The sequence below is a fragment of the Mirounga leonina genome, unplaced genomic scaffold (genome assembly GCF_011800145.1).
Source record: "Mirounga leonina isolate KUSES-001 unplaced genomic scaffold, KU_Mleo_1.0 Mir_496, whole genome shotgun sequence".
Taxonomy (NCBI): domain Eukaryota; kingdom Metazoa; phylum Chordata; class Mammalia; order Carnivora; family Phocidae; genus Mirounga; species Mirounga leonina.
Window position 1 is genome coordinate 78,183 of NW_023270783.1, and position 26,612 is coordinate 104,794.

Consider the following 26,612-nt stretch of genomic DNA (forward strand, 5'->3'; position numbering starts at 1 on the left):
TGGAAAGATGTCTTTTGTTCATTCAGCAAACAATTATTGGAGGGCTTTACCATGTGCTGGGCACATACAAAAGTGACTAAGATGCCCTAAATTATCTTCCATCTGAAGGAGACATGTAACAGATAAGTTCAGAGTAGATGGTGACTATGTGAGCTTAAGAAAAAAAAGATTAAACTGGTATTTGAAGAGAGTTGGGGAAAGAATAGCAGCAGACTGAGGATAAGACTCTTCCAGACTCAGTGTTCTTACTGATTATTTTGGGGAAGCCTAAGTTCGAAGGATTTTTCTAATATACCATAGAAGCCAGGAAAACTGCTTCTCATATTATCTCAAATGATTTAATTACTGATTTGGGTTTGTGTTGTTTCCTTAGGATGGTACAGCATGGACGATTTTGCCCTGGGAGATTTCACTGTAGCAGATGATGCCTTGTTAGAAGATTGCCCTTATGTGGATGATTGTGTCTTTGCTCCTGAATTTATGTCCAATGATTATGTTCGTGTGACACAACTTTACTGCGATGGGGTGGTAAGATTTGTTGCTTTTTTGTTTTAACATTGTGTCGTCTTAAAGGTTTATTATTTTATTAAGATATAATTGACATATGACATTGTATTAGTTTCTGGTGTACAACATAATGACTTGAAATGTGTAAATGTTGTGAAATTATCACCACAGTAAGTATAGTTAAAACTACATCCATCGGGGCGCCTGGGTGGCTCAGTCGTTACGCGTCTGCCTTCAGCTCAGGTCATGATTCCAGGGTCCTGGGATCGAGCCCTGCATCAGGCTGCCTGCTCAACAGAGAGCCTGCTTCTCCCTCTCCCACTGCCCCCTGCTTGTGTTCCTGCTCTTGCTAACTCTCTCTCTCTCTCCAAATAAATAAATAAAATCTTTAAAAAAAAAAACTACATCCATCACCATTCATAGTTACAGATCTTTTCTTATTCTGAGGACTTAATGTCTACATTTTAAAGGTTTTTAATTTAGAGCTATGGGAGTAAAGATGTTTTTGCGGGGTAAAGTGTTGTTTTTTTTTTTCCCAAAGATTTTTTATTTGTTTATTTGAGAGAGAATGAGATAGAGAGAGAGCAAGAGAGGGGGGAGGGTCAGAGGGAGAAGCAGACTCCCTGCCGAGCAGGGAGCCTGATGCGGGACTTGATCCCGGAACTCCAGGATCATGACCTGAGCCGAAGGCAGTCGCTTAACCAACTGAGCCACCCAGGCGTCCCTGTGGGGTAAAGTTTTTACAGGGAGTTTCAAATGCGATTTCAGAAGAGAAAGTAAACAGTGCCTCAACAACAAGAACGTTCAATACTGATAGGGGAAGATGGTTTTCTGACTGGAGATTAGAATACTCTCAAGAGATAGCCGTAGACACAGACTTGGGGGAAACACTTTAAAAAAAAAAGCCTAAAGGACTCACTGGCCGAAGATATTGTAATCAAAATGTATAAGTAAATGTGTACTGAAAAATTTGTTAGTTTAGTACTGATAATCCTTACATTAAAAATTGAAAACTATATTTTTGCATTTCACCAGATACAAATCAAAAGAATTTTTTTCTGTTTAGGGTATGCAGTATAAAGATTTTACTCAAAGTGAGAGAAACTTAGGTGAGTACATTGGTATTTTAATTTGTTGAGAGACTGTTGTGGGAGGTTCATCCATTCACATCAACAAAGCAGTCCTACATATCTTTCATTTTTTTTACTTTTTGATTAATGTATTTTTAATTGAAGTATAGTTGACATGCAATATTAGTATCAGGTGTACAGCATAGTGATTGGACATTTATATACATTACGAAGTGCTTACCATGATAAGTGTAGTTATTATATGTTGCCATACGAAGTTATTACCATGTTACTGACTATATTCCCTATGCTGTCTGAACTTTACATCCCCGTGATTTGTTTATTTTATAAGTGGAAGTTTTACTTCTTAGTCCCCTTCATCTGTTTTGCTCATCCCCTTCTTTCTTACCTTTCCATATCCACTGTAGCTATTTCTCTATTAACAGTGTTGATTTATTCCAAAATGAGGCATAAAATATTAATTTAAAACTTTTTTTAATAAAGAATTTGACATCTGCAATATGTGGTGTAGTAAACCAGTTTCTGTCCTGCAAGATTACTGTGATGCCATTAAAATATACATCTTCTGGCCACTTCTGTTTCAACGTCAGCACAGTTCTATAATATCACGGTTGCACCCCTGTGTGGAGGCCGCGTAAGTTACTACACGTCATTCATTTTGTGTAAACAGTGATGATAAGCATGTTGCCCATTATTGAGGAATGTCAAGTACAGGGGAAGGCTTATGTCTTATTCTTGTATATACTGTTCAACTTCACTCTTACGTAATAAGATGGAAAAAGTTAATGCTTTGGATTTGGATAAGAATGACTAATCATGGTGACATGATTAGTGACATTATGATGGTGAACCTCTGAGGAGCATTAGATGGTAGATTTGAAACTGAAGGAAAATTAATATGCTTGTTTATAAATAGCAGCATTGTAGTACAGAAGAGAGAAAAAGGTATTTTGTCCACTTAACAACTTACAGTTACCTAAAGTGAAGTAAGAGAATTTAATTTTTTTCAAGTAGTTTAAATTGGGTGTAACATACAGTAAAGCGTAAAGCTCAATGAATTTTTATATATGAGAACCTAATTTTTTTAAAAATGAATTTGTATTTAAGCAATTCTCATGCTTCTGAGATAAGTTTGAAGAAATTACAACATCTGGAATTGATGGAAGATATTGTGGATTTGGCAAAGAAAGTCGTGGTAAGTGGTAGAATGTGTATTTGGCCCCCTGTATCTAAAGAATATAATTTATATGGTGTCAGACCCATGTTACTCATTTATGGTAGTTAACAGGTAATGGTTTCAGTTTGATTGAACCTGAGATTGTTCTACTACCTGTGAGTTTGTGCTATGTATTTGAGAGATTAGGTAGATGGTGGTCTTCTGGTTCTGACATGAATGATGAGATCCAGGACATTCCTCATCATTAAAGGATAGAAAATGGAATTTGTCACAGATGAAAGAAAGCTCCTGGTTCATAGGAACTTTTGTCACTGAAAGTGACGGGTTCTTTCTTGTGAAATCATGCCACTGGCAGCAGCACCACAACAAATCCTTGATCTTTGGGGTAAACTTCTATTATATAGTATTTGAGGCAGTGCCCTGTGTTATACTGAAGGTTCTTTCCCTTGAAAGCCATTTGATCATTTCCTATTTCAGTTGGTTATGGAGTTATGGAGCCAAGTGTTTATTTCCTGCTGATGAGCCTCTGCTATTCCTTTTTTTTTTTTTTTAAGATTTTATTTATTTATTTGAGAGAAAGAGTGAGTGAGAGGCAGAGGGAGAAGCAGACTCCCCACTGAGCAGGGAGCCTGACGCGGGTCTCGGTCCCCTCGGACCCTGAGATCCTGACCTGAGCCAAAGGCAGACGCTTAACCAGCTGAGCCAGCCAGGCGCCCCTCCTTTGCTATTCCTTATATCAGTCAATGTAGTTTCATAAAAAAATCTTGATGTAATGAACTTTAAAGTCCATACATCTAAAAGTTACACTAAGCCATTTTATTATTAGAAGCCAATGTAAGACTACTTCTGAATTCTTGTTTTAGGGTTCTTAGGAGGTAAATTGGGCATGAAAGTACTTGTGGGAAGTGGACTCTGTGTACACATAGCAGTATTTCTGAAATGTAGGATTTTTTTTTGTCCACTGGAAAATTCAAGTGTAACTGATTGAAGATGGTTCATGTTTTGTTGTTTTGTTTTGCAGAACGATTCATTCTTTATCGGAGGCTTACTGAGAATTGGTTATAAAATAGAAAATGTAAGTGTTAAACACAGGAAGCAAGCACAACCACTGCTGATAAATGGCAGTTGTCTCACTGCTCATTGCTCCATGAATTGAGTTCACAAGTTAGTGTTTTACATGTAGTAGTTGCTAGTACTGATTTCTGTATTTTGCTTAAGCAGTCTCCTTATTTTGGGGGTTTGCATCCTTCCCTCCCCCCCATATATGTAGTATAATTTTGGGCTGCCCCTTTTTTTTTTTTAAGATTTTATTTATTTATTTATTTTTTAAAGATTTATTTATTTATTTGAGAGAGCGAGAATGAGAGAGAGTACATGAGAGGGGGGAGGGTCAGAGGGAGAAGCAGGCTCCTCGCTGAGCAGGGAGCCCGATGCGGGACTTGATCCTGGGACTCCAGGATCATGACCTGAGCCGAAGGCAGTTCCTTAACCAACTGAGCCACCCAGGCGCCCTATTTATTTTTTTGACACAGAGAGAGACAGCAAGAGAGGGAACACAAGCAGGGGGAGTGGGAGAGGGAGAAGCAGGCTTCCCGCCGAGGAGCGAGCCTGACGTGGGGCTCAATCCCAGGACCCTGGGATCATGACCTGAGCCGAAGGCAGACACTTAATGACTGAGCCACCCAGGCACCCCTGGGCTGCTTTTACACATTGATTCTTTTTTTCTTTTTTAGATTATTTATCTGGCATATATTCTCTCAAATTAAATTATTAGGTCTCTGTAATGGACATTTTTGATACGTAATTATTAGATAATCTCCAGATGAAATTACAAGCCAATTTTTAATGCTACTGGTAAAATAAACATCTACTTGTTTCCCTTAAGCCTGACATGAGCATCGATAACTCTTCTACTTAACTTCTGAAGTCATTTCAGACTAGAAGTACGAATAACATTCCTGTGAGCTCCTGACTCTTCATGAAGATCTTTGCAGTGAGTGCTTATTTGCACAGCTGCACTCTCCTCCTGTGTATCTCCTTACTCTTCTGTTTGCCATAGACCATTTAAAATACACAGTTCCTTTCAGGAACCTTAATCTGTCCCTTTAACCCTGTGGTAAGGATGGCAGTCCTAGTTTAGATGCGATCTGAGACCCCTCATTCACCTTGGATTATTGCACCCTCCTGCCACCCAGGGCAGCCGCTGGCCAGGTTGTAAACGCCAACTTCCAGGCCTGTAGTGATTGAAGCAGCATCTTGGTCTGTGAGGGTAGCCTGAGGTTACTTGAAGATGTAACACATGTGAGTCCGTGGTATCTGTTAACTTAAATGTTGGGATCCAGCTATTGTAGTTGCATGAGTAATGAAAATGCAACATTGTGTTAAGTTTTTATTAAGAGTCTGAAATACTCTATGTTAAATTTATGGTACCACATGTACAATTAAAATTCATACCCAAAGCACATTCTTCATCTTTTTGATACAGAAAATCTTGGCAATGGAGGAAGCTTTGAATTGGGTGAAATACACAGGTGATGTAACAATTCTACCTAAATTAGGAGCAGTTGACAATTGTTGGCCTATGTTAAGTATTTTCTTTACTGAATGTAAGTATAAATGCATTAAATTGTTACTTGACTCAGTTTTTAAAGGCATTATTTAGGAAAATTGAATGGTGTGGTTATGTGATTTCTTATTTATCTTAGGATTTTAAAAAATGTTTTCTCTTAAAAAAATCTTTTTCTATTGTAAAGAAGAGAAAAGCCTAAATAAGAGAACTATAATCTCATAGTTAGCTTTATTCTATATTTCCCGTCTTAATAATTTCTATGACGTCACACTTCTAAAAATCCTACCAAGTGAATGCTGTAAGTTATATATATATATAATACCCAAAAAAAGAATCCACAACTGGGGCCTCATGTATTCTTCTTCAAAAGAGAAATAAGTAACAGAGCTAAGGTTATAATTTTCATTTTCCTGATGACTCTGTTATTCTTTCGTATAATGAAACTGCCTTCTATATTTTAACTTTGTGAAATGTTTCTCTAAAGCATTTGAATGTTAGCAGTGTTTTTTTAATAGTACAGCTGTAGGGATCTTGAAGCAGGAAATATTATGCTCTTTAGTTGATGACTAGTAATTTGCCATCACCACTTGAGAAGAGGTCAGATTTTATACTGTTGATCTAAGTGGTAGAGAGAAATTAAGCTTAAACACAGAGACAGGTTTTTCTGATATTACATACTGGACTGTATTATATCAATAGAGGTGGTTCTCCTCACTGTTCTGGAGGCCTGTAATTATAGGGTAGATTTTATGGTAGAAGTAGAGGACCAATATCATGTATTGGGCACCCATGTGGGCTTGGTTCTGACATACTCTCTCTTTCTCTCTGTTCTCTTCTTTATAGTAGCTCTGTAAAGAAGCTACAAGGTAGCTGTTACAAGGTAGCTGCTGTTGTCCCTATTTTAGAAATAAGCAAACTAAGGTTTTGGGAGGTTAAGTGATATTTCTGCAGTCTACTGAGTAGTAGAACCTAGATGAGAAGTCAAGTCTCCCTGATTTCAAAGCCCAGGTTTTTATCCTGTAATCTTACTCTGTCCCTTATTAATTACCTTATTTGGTGAACTGCTGAAATTCTTCCTTAAATTTAGATTTTAGATACTTTTTTCATCTTGGAAATGTATGTGTTTGGCTAGAGGCTTAACTATAGTTTTGTTGGGATAAAATTATTAACATTTAAATCTATAAACAGCTAAAAATACAGAAAATGAGGTCTGATAAACTTTTAACATAAATTTTGGTTATTACCTACTGCATTTTAATTAGTTTATTAAATTTTTAAAAGCATAGTATTTCAAATAACATTTTAACGTTTCATTCATGAGAATCAAAATGTTGAAATAAGATATTTAAAATTCTTTGTTACATTAAGTATATTTTAGAGAGTTTTCCAAGTTTTTGTTTTTAGACATTTTTGTTGAACATTGTGCCAGGTACATCATAGGCTCTCAGTAATGTTTGTTGAACTAACTTGAGTAATTATGAGGCCTATTTGGAATATTATGACTGAGGATTTGTTTTAACTACAGTTAGAATTAATGTAATAAGTCCTTTTTTTAATGGTAGAACTAAAATAGGTTAGATTCACAAGCAGTGAATCTAATGTGTTCTAAAACATTTTATCAGTTGTTCACTTTAATTTGTATAATTTGATACGTGTAAAAGATTCTAAGAAACATGTTATTAGAAATATTAGAAAGTATAATAATTAGTTGACCTTATGGACTGACCTACGTAACCTAAGTTTTAGAACTTTAACAATACCAGTTTGCTTTTTTTAAACAAATGTTCTCTCACTCTCTCCTAAAAATAAAATTTAGACAAGTATCACATAACTAAAGTGGTAACAGAAAACTGCAATTTGCTTGAAGAATTTAAAACTCAAAATTGTGCGGAATGTATAGAGGTGAGAATAAATATTTACTTGTAAGTATATTTTAAAATTTATCTGTTAGAACTTTTATTAACATTCAAAGAAAGTTCAATAAAACTGCTGTCTGTCAGCACACAGGAACTATTGTAAAATTTAGTAACACGTTTGAGGGAAAATTTTAATAAATTTTGATTGGAATGGCTTTTTGGAAGAGGAAAACAACATCTTGATCAGAATTTTTTAATTTACATATGTATTTCAAATATATTTATTATTAAAGTAAATTTATAGAATATTGAATAATAAACATTTAAATATATGTATTTTAAAAGAGTTAATTGAAATTTGAAATTTGATTTTTTTAAACTAAGGTTTTTAATTAGTTGAAGAAATATAATTTTCTTTTATATAATAACAGCTTTATTGAGATGTAATTCATATGCCATAGAATTCACTCAAAGGAAATTTTTTTTTTTAAAGATTTTATTTTTGAGTTAATCTCTACTCACAAAGGCGGGGCTCAGACTTACAGCCCTGAGATCAAGAGTCACATTCTCTACCAACAGAGCCAGCTAGGCGCCCTGGGAAATATGATTTTAACTAAATTTTTAAAGAGGGATTTAGGAAAATATTTAGTGTTCTATTTAATTCACTTACTAAAGCCATTTATAGGATCCAGTTTATTTTAATCTGTTTATTTTGAAAATTTGAAGTGAACAGTTTCCATTTTATCTGTAGCATCTTTTATTTCATTCTTGCTAATTTTGCTGCCTCATTTTTGTTAATCTAGTCAACATTGACTCTATGCTACCAATTTATATATATATATATATTTTTTTAAGCACTCAGGATTATTGAATAATATCATATCTTCTAACTTAAAATTTTACCTTGCATCTGTTTTTTTCCCTGCTATATGACAGGCTCAATAAGGTATTTTTAAAAGTGGGCCTGCCAAATACTATACACAAGGGGATAAATTGTTAGTTGTTACTCATAATGTGGTGGTTTTGTTTATTTTTTAATATTCCTTTAACGAAGTTAGCTTTGAGTCATCAGAAATAGATTTTTTAAAATAAATATACCAAAATATTAGATATTGGGTTCTCATTTTCTACATAAATAATCTCCTAGCTTATTTCTGTTATCAGAGATAAAAGCCCAGAACCATTTTTCCTAGATATTGGCGTTCTTGATTGTCTTTGCTTTTAATTGATGGGTCTTCTTTCACCTTGGTTTCTCAGCAAGGAGAGCTAATGAAAATGAAAGGAAATGAAGAGTTTTCAAAAGAAAGATTTGATATAGCTATTATCTATTACACCAGAGCCATTGAATATAGGTAAGAGCAAAATAGAACAATGAGATCCTTACTGTGTGTGGCAGATCAAGTTGAAACGCTAGTCAGGAGAGATAAAAGCAAGGCGAGGAATTGGAGAGAGTATCTTCAACTTGCTATGTAGAATAGATTTTCTCACCCTTAGGCATTAGAAGTGTTAGGGATGGCCTGGGTAGGTGAACATAACTGAGTAGTAGAATTCAAGCAAGTCAGGCAGAATTGTGAATATTGCTTCTACCCTGCCCCATTTTCTCTCAAGCTTTCCCATATAAGTCCACCTGTTTTTTCTTGTTCTTATTTTGCCTTCAGCTGATACCTTCCAAATTATTAGCTAATCAAAAAGGGCTATTTACTAATACTTAAGATGTTTACCCATTCAGGAATTTTTGCTTTCTAAGAGGGAACTTTTAAAGTATAATAGTTGGAATTGTTGAAAGAGTGTGTGTGTTCTCTCCACCTGATCTTCTGTTTGCTCAGCTGCTAGAATTTTGTAGCATTCCTACATGTGTGCCTCATACTTGGTTCCTACTGGTATTTTAGCTGGGCCATCTAATATTGTAGCAGTCTTTGGAGGATGTACTGTAGACAGCGACTCTCTTTCCTACCTTGCCTATCTCCATGGGGAATGAGTGAATCAAGGTAGCACACCACATCTGGAAGGCTGCTGCTCTGTTCTGAGGAAGGAAACAGATTAAACTAGAAAAGACAAAATTTGAAATGAAGCTATTTAAATTGTTGAAATTTACAGACTTTCTTTGTCAGAGTTCTTTGTCAAAGTGGTATAGTTCTGACTTACATAAGTTTTTTTTTTTAAGATTTTTTTTTTTTTAATTTATTTATTAGAGAGAGAGTGAGAGAGAGAGCGCAAGAGGGGGTAGGGTTAGAGGGAGAAGCAGACTCCCCGCTGAGCAGGGAGCCCAATGCGGGACTCGATCCCGGGACTCCGGGATCATGACCTGAGCCGAAGGCAGTCGCTTAACCAACTGAGCCACCCAGGCGCCTGACTTACATAAGTATAATTCTGTCCTTTATACCTACACCATACTTGTGATTTGCTAGCTTTTTAATATGTCTCATTTGATCCTCACAACATCCCTATGAGCTAGGCAGAAAAAGTAGAACATTTTGAATACAGGGAAGTGTAGATTGATTTGAACAAAGTTACTCTGGTAGGAAGTAAAGGAACTAGGACTTAGACAGTTAGGTCTCCAAATCCTATATTCTTTCTGCTCTGCCACACAGATGTAAAGTTTTTGAAAAATTTTTCATGCCTTATGTTTTCTCTGTGCTTTTTTTTGTTTTGTATGTAATGTACTTTACTGACTATACATTATTTCTTTTAAAGACCTGAAAATCATCTTCTTTATGGTAACCGAGCTCTTTGTTTTCTTCGCACTGGACAGTTTAGGTAAGTTGGTTAGAGTACCCCAGTCACTGAGCTGTTATGCTAAATACCTGTTTTTGAGAAATATTTGTGTTTTGCAGGTATATAAGAAAATCCTTTAGTAGTTTTTTGTCGGATGTAGCTAAATGGTTAAAGGGGCTGTGTAGGCTTTATACATAACAACGACAGCAGCAGCTGTTCTGATTGAGTGGACAACATGTTATGTGCTGTTTCCAGTACTGTACGTGGTTCCTTGATTCTCACAACACACTTACTAGGTAACGTTATTCTCCGCACTTACATTTGGGCGGACTTGTACTTACTCACAAGTAGTGATGTCAAGATTTGAACACAGATCTTACCTGATGATGTTGAAGTCTTTGTTTATAATACCTGTGTTATTTCCTTTTGCTCTCTTAATCGTATAATTCTGGAAGAATTTTTGCTGTGTTCTATATCTTGATATAAAAAAATAAAGTAAATCTCATTTGTAAGTGAAAGAAAAAAGAAATTTAATGGTTTAACCATCAGAGTGAAATCATAATTAATTCTTTTAATTTCTTCCATAATTAATTCTTCGTTTCTTACGTTGCATTGAGTTTTTATTAGTTGAAAAAGATTGTTGACACTGCACCATGATTTTGTTGTCCCTCAGTTTAAAATTTTTGGGATATAAATTACAAGCATTGATATTGAGCAGGGTATGCTGTTACATTTAATTATGTCCTGCCTTGCTGTAAGAAGGGCTTAGCGTGGCTTCAGGAATAAATCTGCTCGGTAGAAGACTATTAAAAACACAACCAAACAAACTAAAAACCAATTTAGAGCTGGGGATCCTCAGAATAAAGCTCTATAGGGATAAGGTCCTGCACAGTTATTAGTTACAATTCATATTTGTATTTGACCTTTCTGTTGCCCAAAATAAAAGGAGAAAGCCTGACAAGTTACATGATTCTCACTGTCCATGAAGAAAGAGGATAGAAGTTGCTCAGGTGAAACAGTTTTCCTGATGTTTAGTTCTGGAAGAAATTTCTTATATGGCTTACAAGTAACATGGACGGGGTGATGGAGAAGAGAAGAACCTCAGCCACATTCCTGTTCAAAGCAGAAAACTCCCTGAAAGTGCAGTTTGGGTTTCACAAATAAATTTTTTTGAGGAGTTTTCTGATCAAAGCGGAGAGTCTGATACTAGTGGTTTTTAGTTAAAGTGCTTATTATTGGGATGTGGGAGGGTGGGAGTGGGGAAGAGAGTATATTCCAAGTATGTAGCTTTTAAAAATAACATTTGTTTTTCTTTTATTATAAACAGAACACATTCTCATGGTAGAAAATTTGGAAAATACAAGAGTTTAAAAAGAAGAAAATAAAAATCACCAGTAATCCAACCACCTCGGAGAATACCGCTGTATTAACGTTATGCAGCTTTTAGATGGCTTAAGCCGTGGATAAAGCGAGGCTATCTAGACTAGAGGAATGGATGGGCTGGACACAGTCTTCCATCAATACCACTGTCCTCAACTGGTTCTGACAAGAGATGAGCTGCAAATGTCCTTAGGTTATTGCGTCTGGCTAGGTCCAGAATTGCAGATATCCTATGCTGTTTGATGGTGAATCTATGTGCTTTCAAGATGAATAGGTTGCCAACTTGGCTAGCCTCTTGTGAAAATCGAAACCTTGATTGGGCGAAAGGTCATCCACTCTGCATAGGGGAGCTCTGAGAGCGGAGAGGCAAGCCGGGGGGTTTCTGCCCGCTTTCATGAGTGTTGAATGCTAGACACTCAAGGAGGATCCTCTTAAAACTACGCTGCAAAGGAGGTGCATCAAAGTAGAAATACAGAAGCCAGGTAGCCTGGCGAGGAAAAGGTCAAGAGCAGGGTTGTGCATCAATCCTTCTACCTACTTCCTGATAGTCTAGCTTGTGGTTCAGCACCCATCGAAGTTTTCACTAGAGGCAGGTCAGCAACATTTCCTTCTCAGGCAATCACCGATATGTATTGAATGCCAATGTAATGTCAGAAACATTGTGCCACACAGTTTTGGTGGTGTTTCCCACCTTCTTGCACGTTGTTTATATGACTTATTCAGTAATGTAGGGATAATGTTTTCTGAGTTTACAGTACATCTCACTCCTGACCAAGTGAGTAGATAATGTGACTTCAGAAAGGAACATGTTGCCAGTGATTCGCTTGTGCATTGAAACAGAAGGACCCATGCCCTTTAGCTGAGTTACCATGATTGAGATGTTTTGAAGCTCTCACATCTGAGGTTTGGTAGATCTGTCATGGGAATCTGGCTGAGCAGCTGTGGGACACCTGGGGGTAAAGCATCCAACCTCAGTGGCACTGTTCTGAGCACTTTATGCATACAAGCTCAAAAACCCCTCAACAACCCTGCATGGTGGGTGCTGCTATCTCTTTACAGATGAGGAAACAGGAATGGGAGGTCAAGCAAAGTATCCTCAGAAACTAGGTGGGTGTGATGGAGCCAGAATTTGAACCCAGGCAGCCTGGATGCAGAGTTTCTACTCTTAATCTACTCTTAATCCCGATGGAAAGGGCAATGTGAAAGCTGAAAAGAGGATTAAAAAATAAATGGTTCAAATAGTCAATAAACATGAGTATCCTTATAGGACATGCAGATTACAAACTTTGAGTCTCTTTTTCATGTCCATCAGATTGGCAAACATTTTAAAAACCTCATAATTCCAAGTGTGTGAGAGGATGTGGAACAAAGGAAACTTGCATACTCGGCTGGAGAAAGTGTAAATTGGTGCAATCACTTTGGACAGCAATTTGGCAAGGTGAAGATGTGCATACTCTGCAGCCCACTTCTAGGCTCCTATCCTCCAAACTCAAATGTGTACCCAAGAAGATACGTACAAGCCTTCACAATAGCATTGTTTGTAAGAGTAAAGAAATGGAAACGACTTAAATGTCCATCCGTGGGGGAATGGATAAATAAATGATGGTATATTCATACAATGGAATTTTATGCAGCAGTTAAAATGATGACAATGTTGAGTGAAAAAGCAAGTTGCAGAATGATTTGTATGGTATAATGCGGTTTATATAATGTCAAAATATGTAGAATGACAAACATAGTTAATACATAGTATGTATTAAAAATGTTTACAAATGCATGGGCATGTTAAACATCAGTGGAGTGGCTATCTCTGGGGAGGGAAGGAGGGAAAAGGATTGGAGATGAGAAAGTGGTACACAGCGGTTGTGGACTATAACAGAGTTCTGCAAAAGATCTGAAGTAAATACGGCAAAATGTTGCTGGTACATGGGTGTCGACTATATTAATGTTATTCTCTGTACTTTTATGTATACTTGAAATATGTGATAAAAAGTGATACAGTAAAATTAAAAATGCACATAAGATAAAAAAAAACAAAAGCAGTGTTCACTGAAACATCAAGGATAAAATAAGTGAAAGTAATCTCGAAAGAAGAGAAGTGTAAGTGTTTTAAGACTAATGGTGGGGAGCCTGAGGTGAGGTATGTGTGGGGAAAGTGCTTCATTAAGAAATGGTCCATGTGCTGGTGGTGGTAATGCCAGGTAGTCAAGTTTGTACCACCTTTGGGTGAATGTATGTGAGGCCAAGAGCCCATCTGAACTTTTAACATTCCTCAGACGTGTGCACCTCCAGGTCTGCGGATGTCCCCCTTGGGAAATCTGTGGAATGGGATTGGGGGGCTGTGTGGAAATACGCTACTTCCTGCCACAGCTTCTGCTGAATCCTTTAGGCTCAGGACTGTGTGCAGTGTATCCCAAATGCCCGTCGTGGCCTTAGGATACACTTTATTCAGGTCTTCCAGAAGTTCACTTCACAAATACAATTTGGCAGTTATAGGGAATTTTAGAGTGATAGTTTTAATTGAATGTAATCAGATATTTTTCAAAGAGAATCTAAAAAAAGTAATTACGCGTATCTATGGCTTCTGTAGTTACAGCACTTATGTGAATATATCATCAGACTGTGCCTCTTTACTGTTTCATTCTTTTTTCTGGTACTCAAATGTGGCAATTTGAATTCTTTGATGGGATGTGATAAACTGTGTAAGGGGAAATGTAATTGGAAAAAGGGAAAGCTTAGCCTTGGATTTTTTTTTAATTTACTTTGGAAAATTATGGAATTTTAAACTTGGCATTTACTTTGACCTTCAGTGTTTACCCATCATAATATATTCTCCTCTGTTAAATCCAACTTGTGATTAATAGCAGGTAGATAGACTTTAAATGACTTCTGGTTTTTTGTTTCGTTTTGTGTTTTTCTGAATTTCTCTGAGGCCAGAGGTATAAATCAAGGCAATTGTATGTTCCTGTGAGAATTTCAAAAACTCTAGTGTGGGGAGCGCCTGGCTGGCTCAGTCAGTAGAGCATTTGGGACTCTTGATCTTGAGGTCATGAGTTGAGCCCCATGTTGGGCGTGGAACCTACTTTAAAAAAAAATCCTAGTGTGTGGGAGGAGCTTCAGTGTGAGTGTTCTATGTATTTCCATAATATCTTATGCCTGTATGAACACTTAGTATGTTGAACCAAATGGAGTTACCATTTTTGTAATTCAGAATGTAGGCAGTTTCATTTGATTCAATGTAATGTGTATATATATGTATGGGTGTGTGTGTGTGTGTGTATATATATATATTTTTTTTTAACATGGGTGGAAGCATACTATACATAATATACTTCTTGCTTTCTTTTATTTATTTATTTATTTTTATTTTTTCTTTCTTGTTTTTTCTTGCTTTCTTTTAAAAAAAATACTTAAATCTTGGAGCTTGTTGCATATTAGTGTATATAGAGATATACCCTTATTTATGTTCATGGCTCCATAGTCTTTTTTTTTTTCTTTTTTTAGCTTTTTTTTTTTATTAAGTTATGTTAATCACCATACATTACCTCATTAGTTTTTGATGTAGTGTTCCATGATTCATTGTTTGCGTATAACACCCAGTGCTCCATTCAGTATGTGCCCTCTTTAGTACCCATCACCAGGCTAACCCATCCCCCCACCCCCCTCCCCTCTAGAATCCTCAGTTTGTTTCTCAGAGTCCATAGTCTCTCATGGTTCCTCTCCCCCTCTGATTCCCCCTCTTCATTTTTCCCTTCCTACTATCTTCTTCTTTTTTTTTTAACATATAATTTATTATTTGCTTCAGGGGTACAGGTCTGTGATTCATCAGTCTTACATAATTCACAGTGCTCACCATAGCACATACCCTCCCCAATGTCTATCACCCAGCCACCCCATCCCTCCCACCCCCCACCACTCCAGCAACCCTCGGTTTGTTTCCTGAGATTAAGAATGCCTCGTATCAGTGAGGTCATATGATACATGTCTTTCTCTGATTGACGGCTCCATAGTCTTTTGCTCAATGGATTACTCCTGCTTTGGTTAGTTTGTATTAGAATATAAATTATTTCCAGTTTAAAAAAATTACAGCTTTGTAATGATTATCTTTTTACTTACGTTCTACACTCAGGTGCAAGTATATCTGTAGGTAAATTCCTGATTGCTTTTACTTGGAGAAAGAGCTTATGTAGTTTTTTTTTAAGATTTTATTTTTTAAATTTATTTGATAGCGCACAAGTAGGCAGAGCGGCAGGCAGAGGGAGAGGAGAAGCAGGCTCCCTGCTGAGCAGGGAGCCCGATGGGGGGCTCCATCCCAGGATCCTAGGATCATGACCTGAGCCAAAGGCAGCTGCTGAACTGCCCAGGCGCCCCAGAGCTTATGTAATTTTAATTCCAGACACTAACTTTTGATTTAAATGTATATGTTTATTCATTTGATGGTTATCAGTCACTGCATATTTGGCAGTAACTGACCATTACATCTGAATTCTGCTTTTGTTGCTTCATTGTAAGATCTAGGAATTTGGGGAGTAGCATTATTTCTTTGTTGGTCTGGTCAGGCCCTAAAAGTGATGATTTACAATAGGGAAGGAAAAAAGTGATAACCCTTTTATGTATTGTGAAGTTCTTATATATACTGTGATTTGAGAGAGTCAGTAAATAGCATCTTCTTTTCTTTCCAAGTCCAGAATCAGTTAAGAAATAGAAATGGAAGACAAGGCAAATGGTGATCTAGTCTTGCCTCTGGTGATGACACAGTGTTTGGAGAGTAGGGCCTTATCTGAGCAGTCTGATAGCCAACTGACTTGTTAATTCACCCGTGGTCACAGAAAGAACTGGTAACAGGGACCTTTGTGAACTTTAAGCTTGGAGGAAAAGGGAATCTGGTATTATGATGGTGTTCAGTGTAAGATTCCAAAGAGTGAGAAAAAGAAGAGGCTAAACCACAAATGATTAGTGCCCCTCCCCACCATTATTCATCCTCGGGAAAAGTTAGGGGTGGGAAAGGAGAGAGCTCAAAAATGATTAATCTAGCAAATCCACATGGAAGCTGGAGGAGGAAGAAATTATGTATTCACTCCTAACATATTTTAGGGCAAAATGTGCCATATCATATATGAAGAAATAGGTGAGAGGGCTGGAGAAATAATACTTCCCCAAGTAACATGTGTTCCGTTGGAGCATCTAGGCTAGAATATTTTTTCTTGCCCTCTGTTCAGTACTCTCACCATTTTGTCACATAGTCTTCAGGAGTAACCATTTGCATCTCTTGAGTTTTCCTATTTTCATAAATGTATTGTGCAGATGTACCACTGTTGCTAAAGTCATACCTGCTCTCCAGAGTATGTACACCTCTGCTGCACTAGGTTGGATGAGCAATCACACCATGTTATTTATTATGCCCATTTTGTTTTAGTAGGAGGATGTGGTCATATGCTAGTAAATGTGAAAATATGTTAGTGTTTTTATTTATATTTATATTATATTTGTATTTATATAGTGTATTCACACACTAATATGTATGGTATTTATAATGTATTGATTGTAACTACAGTTATCGTAGTGGTTATCGTATTGTATGTTAATTAATAACATTTAACATTGATTCAGTAAGTATGATTGGAGTTCTGCTTCTAGCTATGTCAGAAATGAGCAAAACCAGACACAGCTGTATTCTAGACAGTGGGCCAGCAGTGGAAGGGAGGATCTTGCATTCATGGAATTAATAGTGTGCTGGGTGGCCTGAATACAGAGAAGGAGGGGAGTGAGTGGTAGTCAGGGACTAGATCAAGGAGGGTCTTGTAGGCTACATAACTGTGGCCTTGAAGAGCATCGAGAAGTAAGTAAAGGATTTTAAATTGAGGTGAGATGGCATGATTAGTACCTTAGAAAGATCAATCTGGTTGTAGTGAGGAGGATGGGTTTGGAGGAGATGTAGCATGAATTGGGTTAGGAGGCTGTTGCAGTACTCTAGGCCAGAGGGATGGTAGCTTAGAGCAGGGTAATGGTAGTGGAAATGGAGAAGTGGAAGGATTTGAGATATTTTGGAGGTAAAATGGACGGAGGTTGTTTGTGGTTTGGTGTTTGGAATTATGAACTCTCTGCCTTCAGCCACTTCATGGATTATAGGCTCACTCCCTAACACTGGGATCACTGGAAAAGATACATTTGTAGGAAGTAGAACTTGACTTCACTCCTGGACATCCTGAGTTGAAGTGTCCTTGAAGGATCCCAGTTGGAATTTCACATTGGCAATGAATTATGTGGGTCTGGGACTCCAAGGAGATATTTGAACAAGAGACGCATATTTGGGATAGTTAACCTAGATGATTTGAAGTTGCAAATGTGGATGAGATTGCTTGGGGAGGCGGTTCTCAACTTTTACTGCACCCTGGAATTGACCTTGGAAGAAATACCCCCAACTCAGAGATTTTGATTTAATTAATTGGGCATTAGGCTTCTAGCAGCCCCCCAGATGGTACTCATGTGTAGCCAAGGTTGAGACCCACTGTGTAGAGCAAGCGGAAAACTAGGACTGAGCCTTGAGGGACATAAATAGTGGCCATTTAAGGGAAGATGAACCCGCGTGGAAGACTTAACCCAGAGAGGTAGGAGGAAAACTAGAGGTGTGACATCATGGAAGGAAGAGAAAGAGTGACTAGTAGTGCCTGTTGCTGCTGAGAAGCCAAATGCAATTTAGACTGAGCAATATGGACATCTTTTAGTTACCATAGGGAGAGCTGTGTATGGGAAGCTTGTGGATCCTGGGTTGGAGTGGGTTGAGATGAGAGGAAATGGAAACAGTATAGGCAGTTGTTAAAAGTATTCGCGGAGGGAAGCAGTGGGGAGACGAGGTGTGCCATTGTATTAGGATGTGTTTGGTTGCCAATAACAGAAAACCCTGATTAAATGGTGAAGAGAAGTCCAGAAGAAGGTGGCTCTAGGGTTGTATATTTAGTGCCTCAACAATGTCATCAAAGACCTAGGATTTTTCTGGTGCCTCTGTGTGACTTGGACCTCAGGCTGCCTCCTCTGGCTACTGTAATTCAGATATTAAACTGGACATTACAGCCTCCAGCAAAAGAATGACTCTTGTAATCTTCAAAAAAAATACACATACTGCAAAGTGTACAATTCATAAGTTTATAGGTTGAATTTTCAGAAACCTTACACATGTTATTGGTACCCAGATCACAACCCCAGTACCCCTGAAGGTCCCCCTTGTTCCTCCTCCTAGTCTACCCAGCTTCTTCCCCAGTTTAACTATTATCCCATTTTCCAACGCAATGGATTAGTTTTGCCTGTTTTTGTGCAATGTAAACAGTCATGGTATGTGCTCTTTTATGTTTAGCATTCAGCATTGTTTTCAAGATCCATATTGTTGCATGGAGTTGTACAGTTTTCATCTATTGCATGAATATACCACATTTTATCCATTCTAATGTTGATGGACATTTGGGTAGTTTCTAGTATTTGGCTTTTACAGATAGTATCATTGTGAACATATGTATTCATTTCTTTTGAGAATCTAATTAAGGAGTGGAGTTGCTGGGATGAAGGTATGCTTATATTCAACTTTCATACATAATTTCCTATATGGTTATATTGTTTTACACTCCTGCCAGCAGCATATGAGAGTTTCAGTTCCATGTCCTCACTAACACTTATTTTTTGTCATTTCATTTAGACATTCTGATGGGTATGTAGTGATACAGTGCTGTGATTTTAATTTGGATTTCCTTAAGTCGATTAAGGATATTTAGGTTGAGCATCTTTTCGTATGCTTATTGACCACTTGGATATTCTCTTTTGTGAAGTGCCTGTTTGGATCTTTTGCTATTTTTTTTCTTTTGAGTTGAATGTCCTATTCATTAGGTTTAAAAAAATTTTTTTTTGGATTTGAGTCACTGGTCAAATACATGCATTACAAATAGCTTCTCACATTCTGTGGCTTGCCTTTTCACTTTTGTGGTTTTTTTTTTTTTTTTTTACAAATGGATGATGCTAACTATAACAGTACCGTTCATCAGTTTTTTCCTTTATGATAAGCACTTTTGGGGTTCTGTTTATAATCTTTGCCTTCTCTAACATTACCAGAATGTTCTGTGTTTCTTTTAAAAGCTTGATTAACTTTGCATTTAGTGAGGTAGGATTCAAGATGGGTATGAATGTCTAATTGATTCATCACTCTTTCTTGAGAATATGTTTTCTCCATGCACTGCATTTTGTCATATAGATCAGGTGACTGTATGTAAGCATCTGTTTCTGATTTGTTTATCCAAATCTGTTGGTCAGGTCATCTATCTTTGGATAGACTTTATTTTTTTTTTTAACTATATATAGTCTTTTAGTAGGTACTGCTCTCTGGTAGTGTAAGTTACCTAGTTTTGTTCTTCCTTGTAATCTTTTTTTAAGAGTGATGAGTCCTCTTAGCTCTCATTGGCCAGCACTAGGTCATATGACTACCCCCAAACCAGTTAGTAGAAAGGAAAGTGATATTGCCATGGCTGGCTTAAACTAATTAGAATTATCATCCTCATTTTACATATGGGAAAGCGGGCCTGAGAGGTTAATAACTTCCTAAACAGTCCCGAGGAGAGTTAGTGATTGTATTGAACTTAACTCCCATCTGTGTCTCAACTTCTTTGCTCTGTCCACTGCAGTTTAGCTGATGTGTGCAAGATCTGGGAGTTATCTTTTTGGAGATCAGAAGTCTTGCTGACATGCAAAAATAGTGCAGAAAAACTATGTAGGTAACAACAAGTGAGACGTAGATAAGATATGTGGAGGAAATACTCCAGAAATTTGAAAAGTAGTTATTCCTGGGTAGTTGTGATTGTAACTCTGGGTGACTTTTTCCTTTTGTTTTACTTTTCTGTATTTTCCAAATTTCCTATAATGGACATATATGGATTTTTAAAAATTAAAAAGTTATTTTTAACTAGGTTATTTCTGGAAAATTCAAGAAGTACAAATAGATAAACAATTCATAATGCCTTTATGAAAAAAAAAGAATATTTCTTGTTTTTCTTTTTAGAAATGCACTTGGTGATGGAAAGAGAGCCATTATCCTGAAGAGCAATTGGACAAAGGTAGGTTGCTTTTATCTTTACATTGGGTAGGTAATGCCATATAACTTTGTGAAAAATCTGTGTACAGGATGTAAATTTATATGTAAAAATGCTGGATAAAATTATGCCAAGCTCAAGAATGTGAGAGGGGAATCTTCAGTTCCATAATCAGAAAGGAGACTTAACACAGCAGTGAGAGAACATGCGTTTCTGAGCAGGACAAGTAGCACGTAGAATTGTTGAGGAGCTGGAGGGTACCTTAGTGACTGAGATGTCAGCATCTGCATATTTTGGATGGGTTAAAGACCTTACTATGAAAAGTGAAACTTAAAACTTAGAAGAATTATAGGAGACTGTCTTTACAACCTTGAGGTGCAAAAGGATTTGTTAAATAACATATAGTGCACAAATCAGTGTGGGGGAGCGCATAAATTTGACTATATCCAACTGAAAAACTTCTGTCTGTCAAAAGACACCATGAATGAAATCATAATCTGGGAGGAGATAATTTGTCATATAGATAACATATATAACTGATAGGATTTATATCCAGAATATGCAAAGAGCTATAATAAATAAACCCAGTAGAAAATGGGCAAGTGAATAAACAAGCATTTCATAGAAGAGAAATCTGAATGGGCAGTAGAAATAAACTATGTTCTATTTCCTAGCACTTAAAATTATACATAGAAAAACAAAACCAAGAGAGCAGAATAGAGAGCTTCCAAACAGACCTACATGTACATAAGTAAGTAAGTAAAGCAATGTGATATCGTTTAGGTCCTTTAGATTGGCAAAAATTAGAGACCAGTAGTCTCAGGTATTGGTGAATGTGTGTACTAACAGGAACCTTCCATAAACCAGTGGGTGAGAATTGGTTGCAACCAACCTGGAGAGCGCTATGATGTGTATATGCCGTAATTATTGGATTCTAAGTGTGTGTACCCCACAGACGTTCTTGCAATATGTACCCATGGTGAGATATGCAAAGTGGCCATGGCAATGCTGTTTTAACAGCATAGAACTGCAGATACCTGCATATCCACTGATAAAACAGGGATGGATATGGTATTTTCACTTGATCAGAGTTGTGCCTCTGATCTGATCTTTCCCTCTTCCCTAAACACCCATTATGTCTCTGACCTCACTCCTACCGTTCTCTCCCTTGTTCACTCTGTGTTGACCTGTTGGCCTCCTCAGCTGTTCCTTATATATGCCAGGCCCACTCCCAGTTTGTGCTTTTTCTTCTCTCTGCCTAGAATTAGAATGCCTTTTCCCAGAGCCTGAGCTAGCTCCCTTACTTCCTTTCATGTTTTACTGGAAGTCTTCTCAGTGAAAACTTCTTGGCCACATTACTAAAATGCCAAGGCTACCCCTGTCTAGACATTTGCTACCCTCTTTCCTTGCTCACTTTTTTCCTCTTGGCATTTAACATTATTGAACATACTGTATGTATTATTATTGTGTGTCCTCCCATACAATGTGAGATCCATGAGGACGGATCTTTTTGTTTGGTTGGTTCACTATTGAATCTGGCCTGCCTGACAAGCTGCTTGGCACATAACAAGCACTTACTAGTAAATATTTGTTGATTTGGTGAATGAACGAACCGATTACTAGATTGCAGTTGGAATAAGTTAACTGGTTTATCAGCATTTATAGATTTAAAAAATAGCGTTGAATGAAAAAAATCAGTGAAAGCATATTATAGGCCAGAAAGATACCTATCAAACTCAGGGTAATGTTTGTTTCTGGGCAGTTAGAGAAGGAAAGATTAGAGAGGGTACAAAGAAGATTTCAGCCATATTTGTATGGTTTTATTTCTTCTAGTAAAAAAGAATCTAAAACAAATACAGCAAAATGTTAGCAATTAATTCTGGGTGTTTGTGATATTAATCACTGTATTTTCCTAAATCACAAAAATACCCGACTTTTTTTTAAAGTAGAGCTTCAAATAAGACATAGAAAGATACATGTTTCAGACTTCATTCCTGGCTTTATGTAATTTGTTTTTAAATCAAAGTGAGTATTACTCATAGAATTTTAGAGCCCCCCCCCCCAAATTATGATTCATGTGGCTGAGGAGACTGGGGATTGTGAAATTCCCCAGGTGGACTCCTGCATCCAGATTTTGGAGTCCGTTTTTAAATGCCTCGATTTACAGATGAAGAGATTGAGTCCCAGAAAAGTAAAGTGACTTTTGCAAGTAAAAGACAAAACTGGATTTAGAATCCAGCATTGGATGTGCTTCTGTTTGAGAGTGATCAATTTGTTGTGCTTGATACAGAATCTTTGTTGATCACTGAACCTAGCATTTGTCATTTGCTCCATAAATACTTATTCTGTGGATGATAGAATTCTTTTTATTTTTATTTTTTATTTTTTTTAAAGATTCTGTTTATTTATTTGAGAGAGAGAGACACAGAGAGAGAGGGAACACAAGCAGGGGGAGTGGGAGAGGGAGAAGCAGGCTTCCCGCTGAGCAGGGAGCCCGATGTGGGGCTCGATCCCAGGACCCTGGGATCATGACCTGAGCCGAAGGCAGATGCTTAACGACTGAGCCACCCAGGCGCCCTGATAGAATTCTTAATACTGAAACCCAGACCCTGAAGTTAGTGTTCTAGAGTTACCTTTGAATTTTCTATTATCAATTTAGAAAAAAAAAAAGAATACTAAAATATTCTGAATTGCATTGAGGACTTCGTGTAGAATGTTTATTCCTGGCTTGATTTATTGAACAGAAAATTTTCACTTTCTAAAAAACAATTTTTTTAGAGCAGATTTAGGTTCACAGCAAAATTAAGAGGAAGGTAACCTCCCATAAACCCCCACACATGCATAGACTCCCCTGTTATCAGTATCCCCCAGCTGAGTGGTGTAATTTGAAAATTGATGAACCTACACAGACACGTTATAATCATCCAAGGTCCATAGTTTATCTTAGGATTCATTCCCTAAGTGTTACGCATTCTGTGGGTTTGGACAAACGTGTAATGACATTTATCCATCATTATGATTTATACAGAATATTTTCACTGTTCCCCCAAATCCTCTGATCTGCCTATCCAAACCCCTGCAACCACTGATCTTTTTACTATCTCCATCAGTTTTACCTTTTCCAGGATGTCAGAGTTTGAATCATATAGTATATAGCCTTCTCAGATAGCCTTCTCTTTCACTTAATAATATGCATTTAACTTTCCGCCATGTCTTTTCATGCCTTGATGATTTCTTTTTCATGCTGAATAATATTACATTGTCTGGATGCGCCAGTTGATTTATCCATTCACCTACTGAAGGACACTTTTTTTTTTTTAAGATTTTATTTATTTATTTGAGAGAAAGATAGCGAGAGAGAGCACCAGCAGAGGGGAGAGAGAGAAGCAGGCTCCCCGCTGAGCAGGGAGCCTGGCATGGGGCTCGATCCCAAGATCCCTGGATCATGACCTGAGCTGAAGGCAGATGCTTAACTGAGCCACCCAGGAGCCCCTACTGAAGGACATTTTTGTTGCTTTCAACTTTTGGCCATTTTGAATAAAGCTGATATGAATACCTATGTACAGGGTTTTGTGTTGACATGTTTTCAACTCTTTTGGGTAATTACCAAGGAGTAGGATTGCTGGATCATATGACAAGAATATGTTTAGTTTTTGTTTTTAATTTATTTGAGAGAGACAGAGAGAGAGAGAGACAGAGAGAGAGAGAGAGGAGCTGGGGGAGGGGCAGAGGGAGAAGGAGAAGCACACTCCCCACTGAGCAGGGAGCCTGATGTGGGGCTCAATCCTGGGATTCTGGGATCATGACCTGAGCTGAAGGCAGATGCCCACCCAGGTGCCCCTAGTTTTGTTTTGTTTTTTTTTCTTTTAAAGATTTTATTTATTTATTCATGAGAGACAGATTGAGAGAGAGGCAGAGGGAGAAGCAGGCTCCCAAGAAGCAGGGAGCCCGATGCGGGACTCGATCCCAGGACGCTGGGATCATGACCTGAGCCGAAGGCAGACGCTTAACCATCTGAGCCACCCAGGCGCCCCTAGTTTTGTTTTTTTTAAGATTTTATTTATTTGAGAGAGAGAGGCAGAGATAGGATAGAGGTAGCGAGAGAGCATGAGCAGGGGGGAGAGGGAGAAGCAGACGCCCCACTGAGCAGGGGGAGCTTGGCACAGAGCTCAATCCCAGGACCCTGGAATTATGACATGAGCTTGAGCAACAAGAATATGTGTAGTTTTTTAAGGAAATGCCAAACTGTTTTCCAAAGTGGCTATACCGTTTTGCATTCCCACCAGCCACAAGTGAGAGTTCCTGTTGTTCCATATCCTTCTTGGCCTTTGGTATTGTCCCTTGTGGTCATTGTAGTGTTGTTTTAATGGCATGTGTCCTGAATTTTGGCCTTCCTAATAGGTGTATAGTAGTATTTCGTTTTAACTTGCATTTCCCTAATGACATATGATGTGGAGCATCTTTTCATATGCTCATTTGCCACTGTATACCTTCCTTGATGAGGTGTCTGTTAAGACCTTATCAGATGTGTCTGCTAAATATTTTCTCCTTGACTGTAGCTTGTCTTCTCATTTTCTTGACAGCAACTTTCAGAGGGCAGAAGTTTTTAATTTTGAAGTCCAGCTTATCAGTTATTTCTTTCATGGATCATGCCTTTGGTATGGTATCTAAAAAGTCATTACCATTTTTGCATTTTACATTTAGGTCTGTGATTCATTTTTAGTTAATTTTTATGGAGAATATAAGGTCTAGATTCATTTTTTTTTTTTTTGCATGTAGATGCCCCAGCATCACTGTTGCAAAGGTTGTCTTTACTTCATTGTATTTATTACCTTTGTTATCTTCGTCAAATATTTGTTGACTATATTTATGTGGGTTCATTCACTTTATTTATTTTTTTAAAGATTTTATTTATTTATTTGACAGAGAGAGACAGCGAGAGAGGGAACACAAGCAGGCAGAGTGGGAGAGGGAGAAGCAGGCTTCCCGCTGAGCAGGGAACCAGATGCGGGGCTCGATCCCAGGACCCTGAGATCATGACCTGAGCCGAAGGCAGATGCTTAACGACTGAGCCACCCAGGCACCCACTTTATTTAAATAGGGATGTTTTGTGATGATTGCAGAAATATTTGTATAGATGCAAAACACAAACCCTAGTATTTAAAAAATGTGGTAACTACATCTAGGTTATTTTTTCATTTTATTTTACTGGAAAGAAGTGCTCGTTAAAAGGTAGCTTAAACTTCAGAAGCAAAGGTGAACTGTGCAAGTTGCATTCTGTACTTCTACTTGAGATTAACTATGAGCCTAAGCCTGTTGAGTCATGCCTCTAGGATATAAGCCTGCATAAGAAAGTTCTCTGTAGATTTCTGTGAGGGTGGGCCACCCTCATTATTCTCCCTTCTTTCCAGATAGAGAAGACTGGTACAATGCCAACTGCCCTACACGTGCTTTCAGGCTTAAGAGAGGGTATGTCATTGTATCCCAAAGAGTGGGAATTTTTATGGTATTATCAGTAGACATTTGTTGACATTTCTCTGTGCATTCATTGCCTTTTGATATTGTTATATAGCATACAAACCAGTAGCCTCACAGATGTCCATAAGAACCTTTTAATATTGAGGGGTGTATTAGGACTCTTTTGTTTGTGAGTGACAAAACCTAACTCAGATTTGGCCTAAGTAGTTGGCTCATGTAATTGAAAAAGTCTAGGAATTATAATCCTTCAGGCATGGCTGGATCCAGATCTATACACATTTTTCTTCCCATTTCTCAGTTTTTCTTCCCTGTTTGTTAGCTTTATTTTCAGTCTCTTTTCTCCCTTTTCATTCTTTCTTTTTAGGTGGGTTCTATTGCTATATTGAGTTCACTGATTTTTTCTTCTGCAATGTCTAATCTGCCCCAATTTTCAACTGATGTATTGTTTCACCTTAAATGCTATAACTTCCATCTTTAGTATTTCAATTTGAGTATTCTTTATGTATTTCACATCTTAATATGTTCAGTCTTCAGTCTTTCTTTTAACTTCTTGAATATATGGAATATGTTTATAATAACTGTCCTAATATTCTTGTCTACTAATTCTGTCATGTGTCATTTCTGAGCATTTTCAATTGACTCATTTTTCTCTTCCTTATAGATCATATTTTCCTTCTTTGCATACCTAGTAATTTTTTATTGGATACAAGACATTGTTACTGATATTTTTGTGTATGTAAATATTTTTGAGCTTCCTTTTGGGATGCAGTA

At 37.4% G+C, this 26,612-nt stretch overlaps 1 protein-coding gene across 13 annotated transcripts in view; it reads left to right on the forward strand.

Moving 5' to 3' along the window:
- The window catches only part of TTC3 (tetratricopeptide repeat domain 3), a 120,327-nt gene that overhangs the window by 12,269 nt on the left and 81,446 nt on the right, over positions 1-26,612 (forward strand). For 5 of the 13 annotated variants that reach the window (XR_004676457.1, XM_034990123.1, XM_034990127.1 and 2 more), the window contains exons 2-11: positions 374-528; positions 1,574-1,616; positions 2,082-2,232; positions 2,706-2,793; positions 3,797-3,850; positions 5,261-5,381; positions 7,161-7,246; positions 8,458-8,552; positions 9,895-9,957; positions 20,333-20,387. Coding sequence is in view for 6 of the 13 variants with exons in the window: in XM_034990123.1 (XP_034846014.1) it covers positions 385-528; positions 1,574-1,616; positions 2,082-2,232; positions 2,706-2,793; positions 3,797-3,850; positions 5,261-5,381; positions 7,161-7,246; positions 8,458-8,552; positions 9,895-9,957; positions 20,333-20,387 (900 nt within the window). In the remaining 7 variants the exon portion in view is untranslated. Of the gene's footprint in view, positions 1-373; positions 529-1,573; positions 1,617-2,081; positions 2,233-2,705; positions 2,794-3,796; positions 3,851-4,461; positions 4,769-5,260; positions 5,382-7,160; positions 7,247-8,457; positions 8,553-9,894; positions 9,958-11,909; positions 12,734-16,456; positions 20,045-20,332; positions 20,388-26,612 lie in introns of those variants that run through there. The other 8 variants (XM_034990130.1, XM_034990133.1, XM_034990132.1 and 5 more) reach the window with 6 other exon arrangements.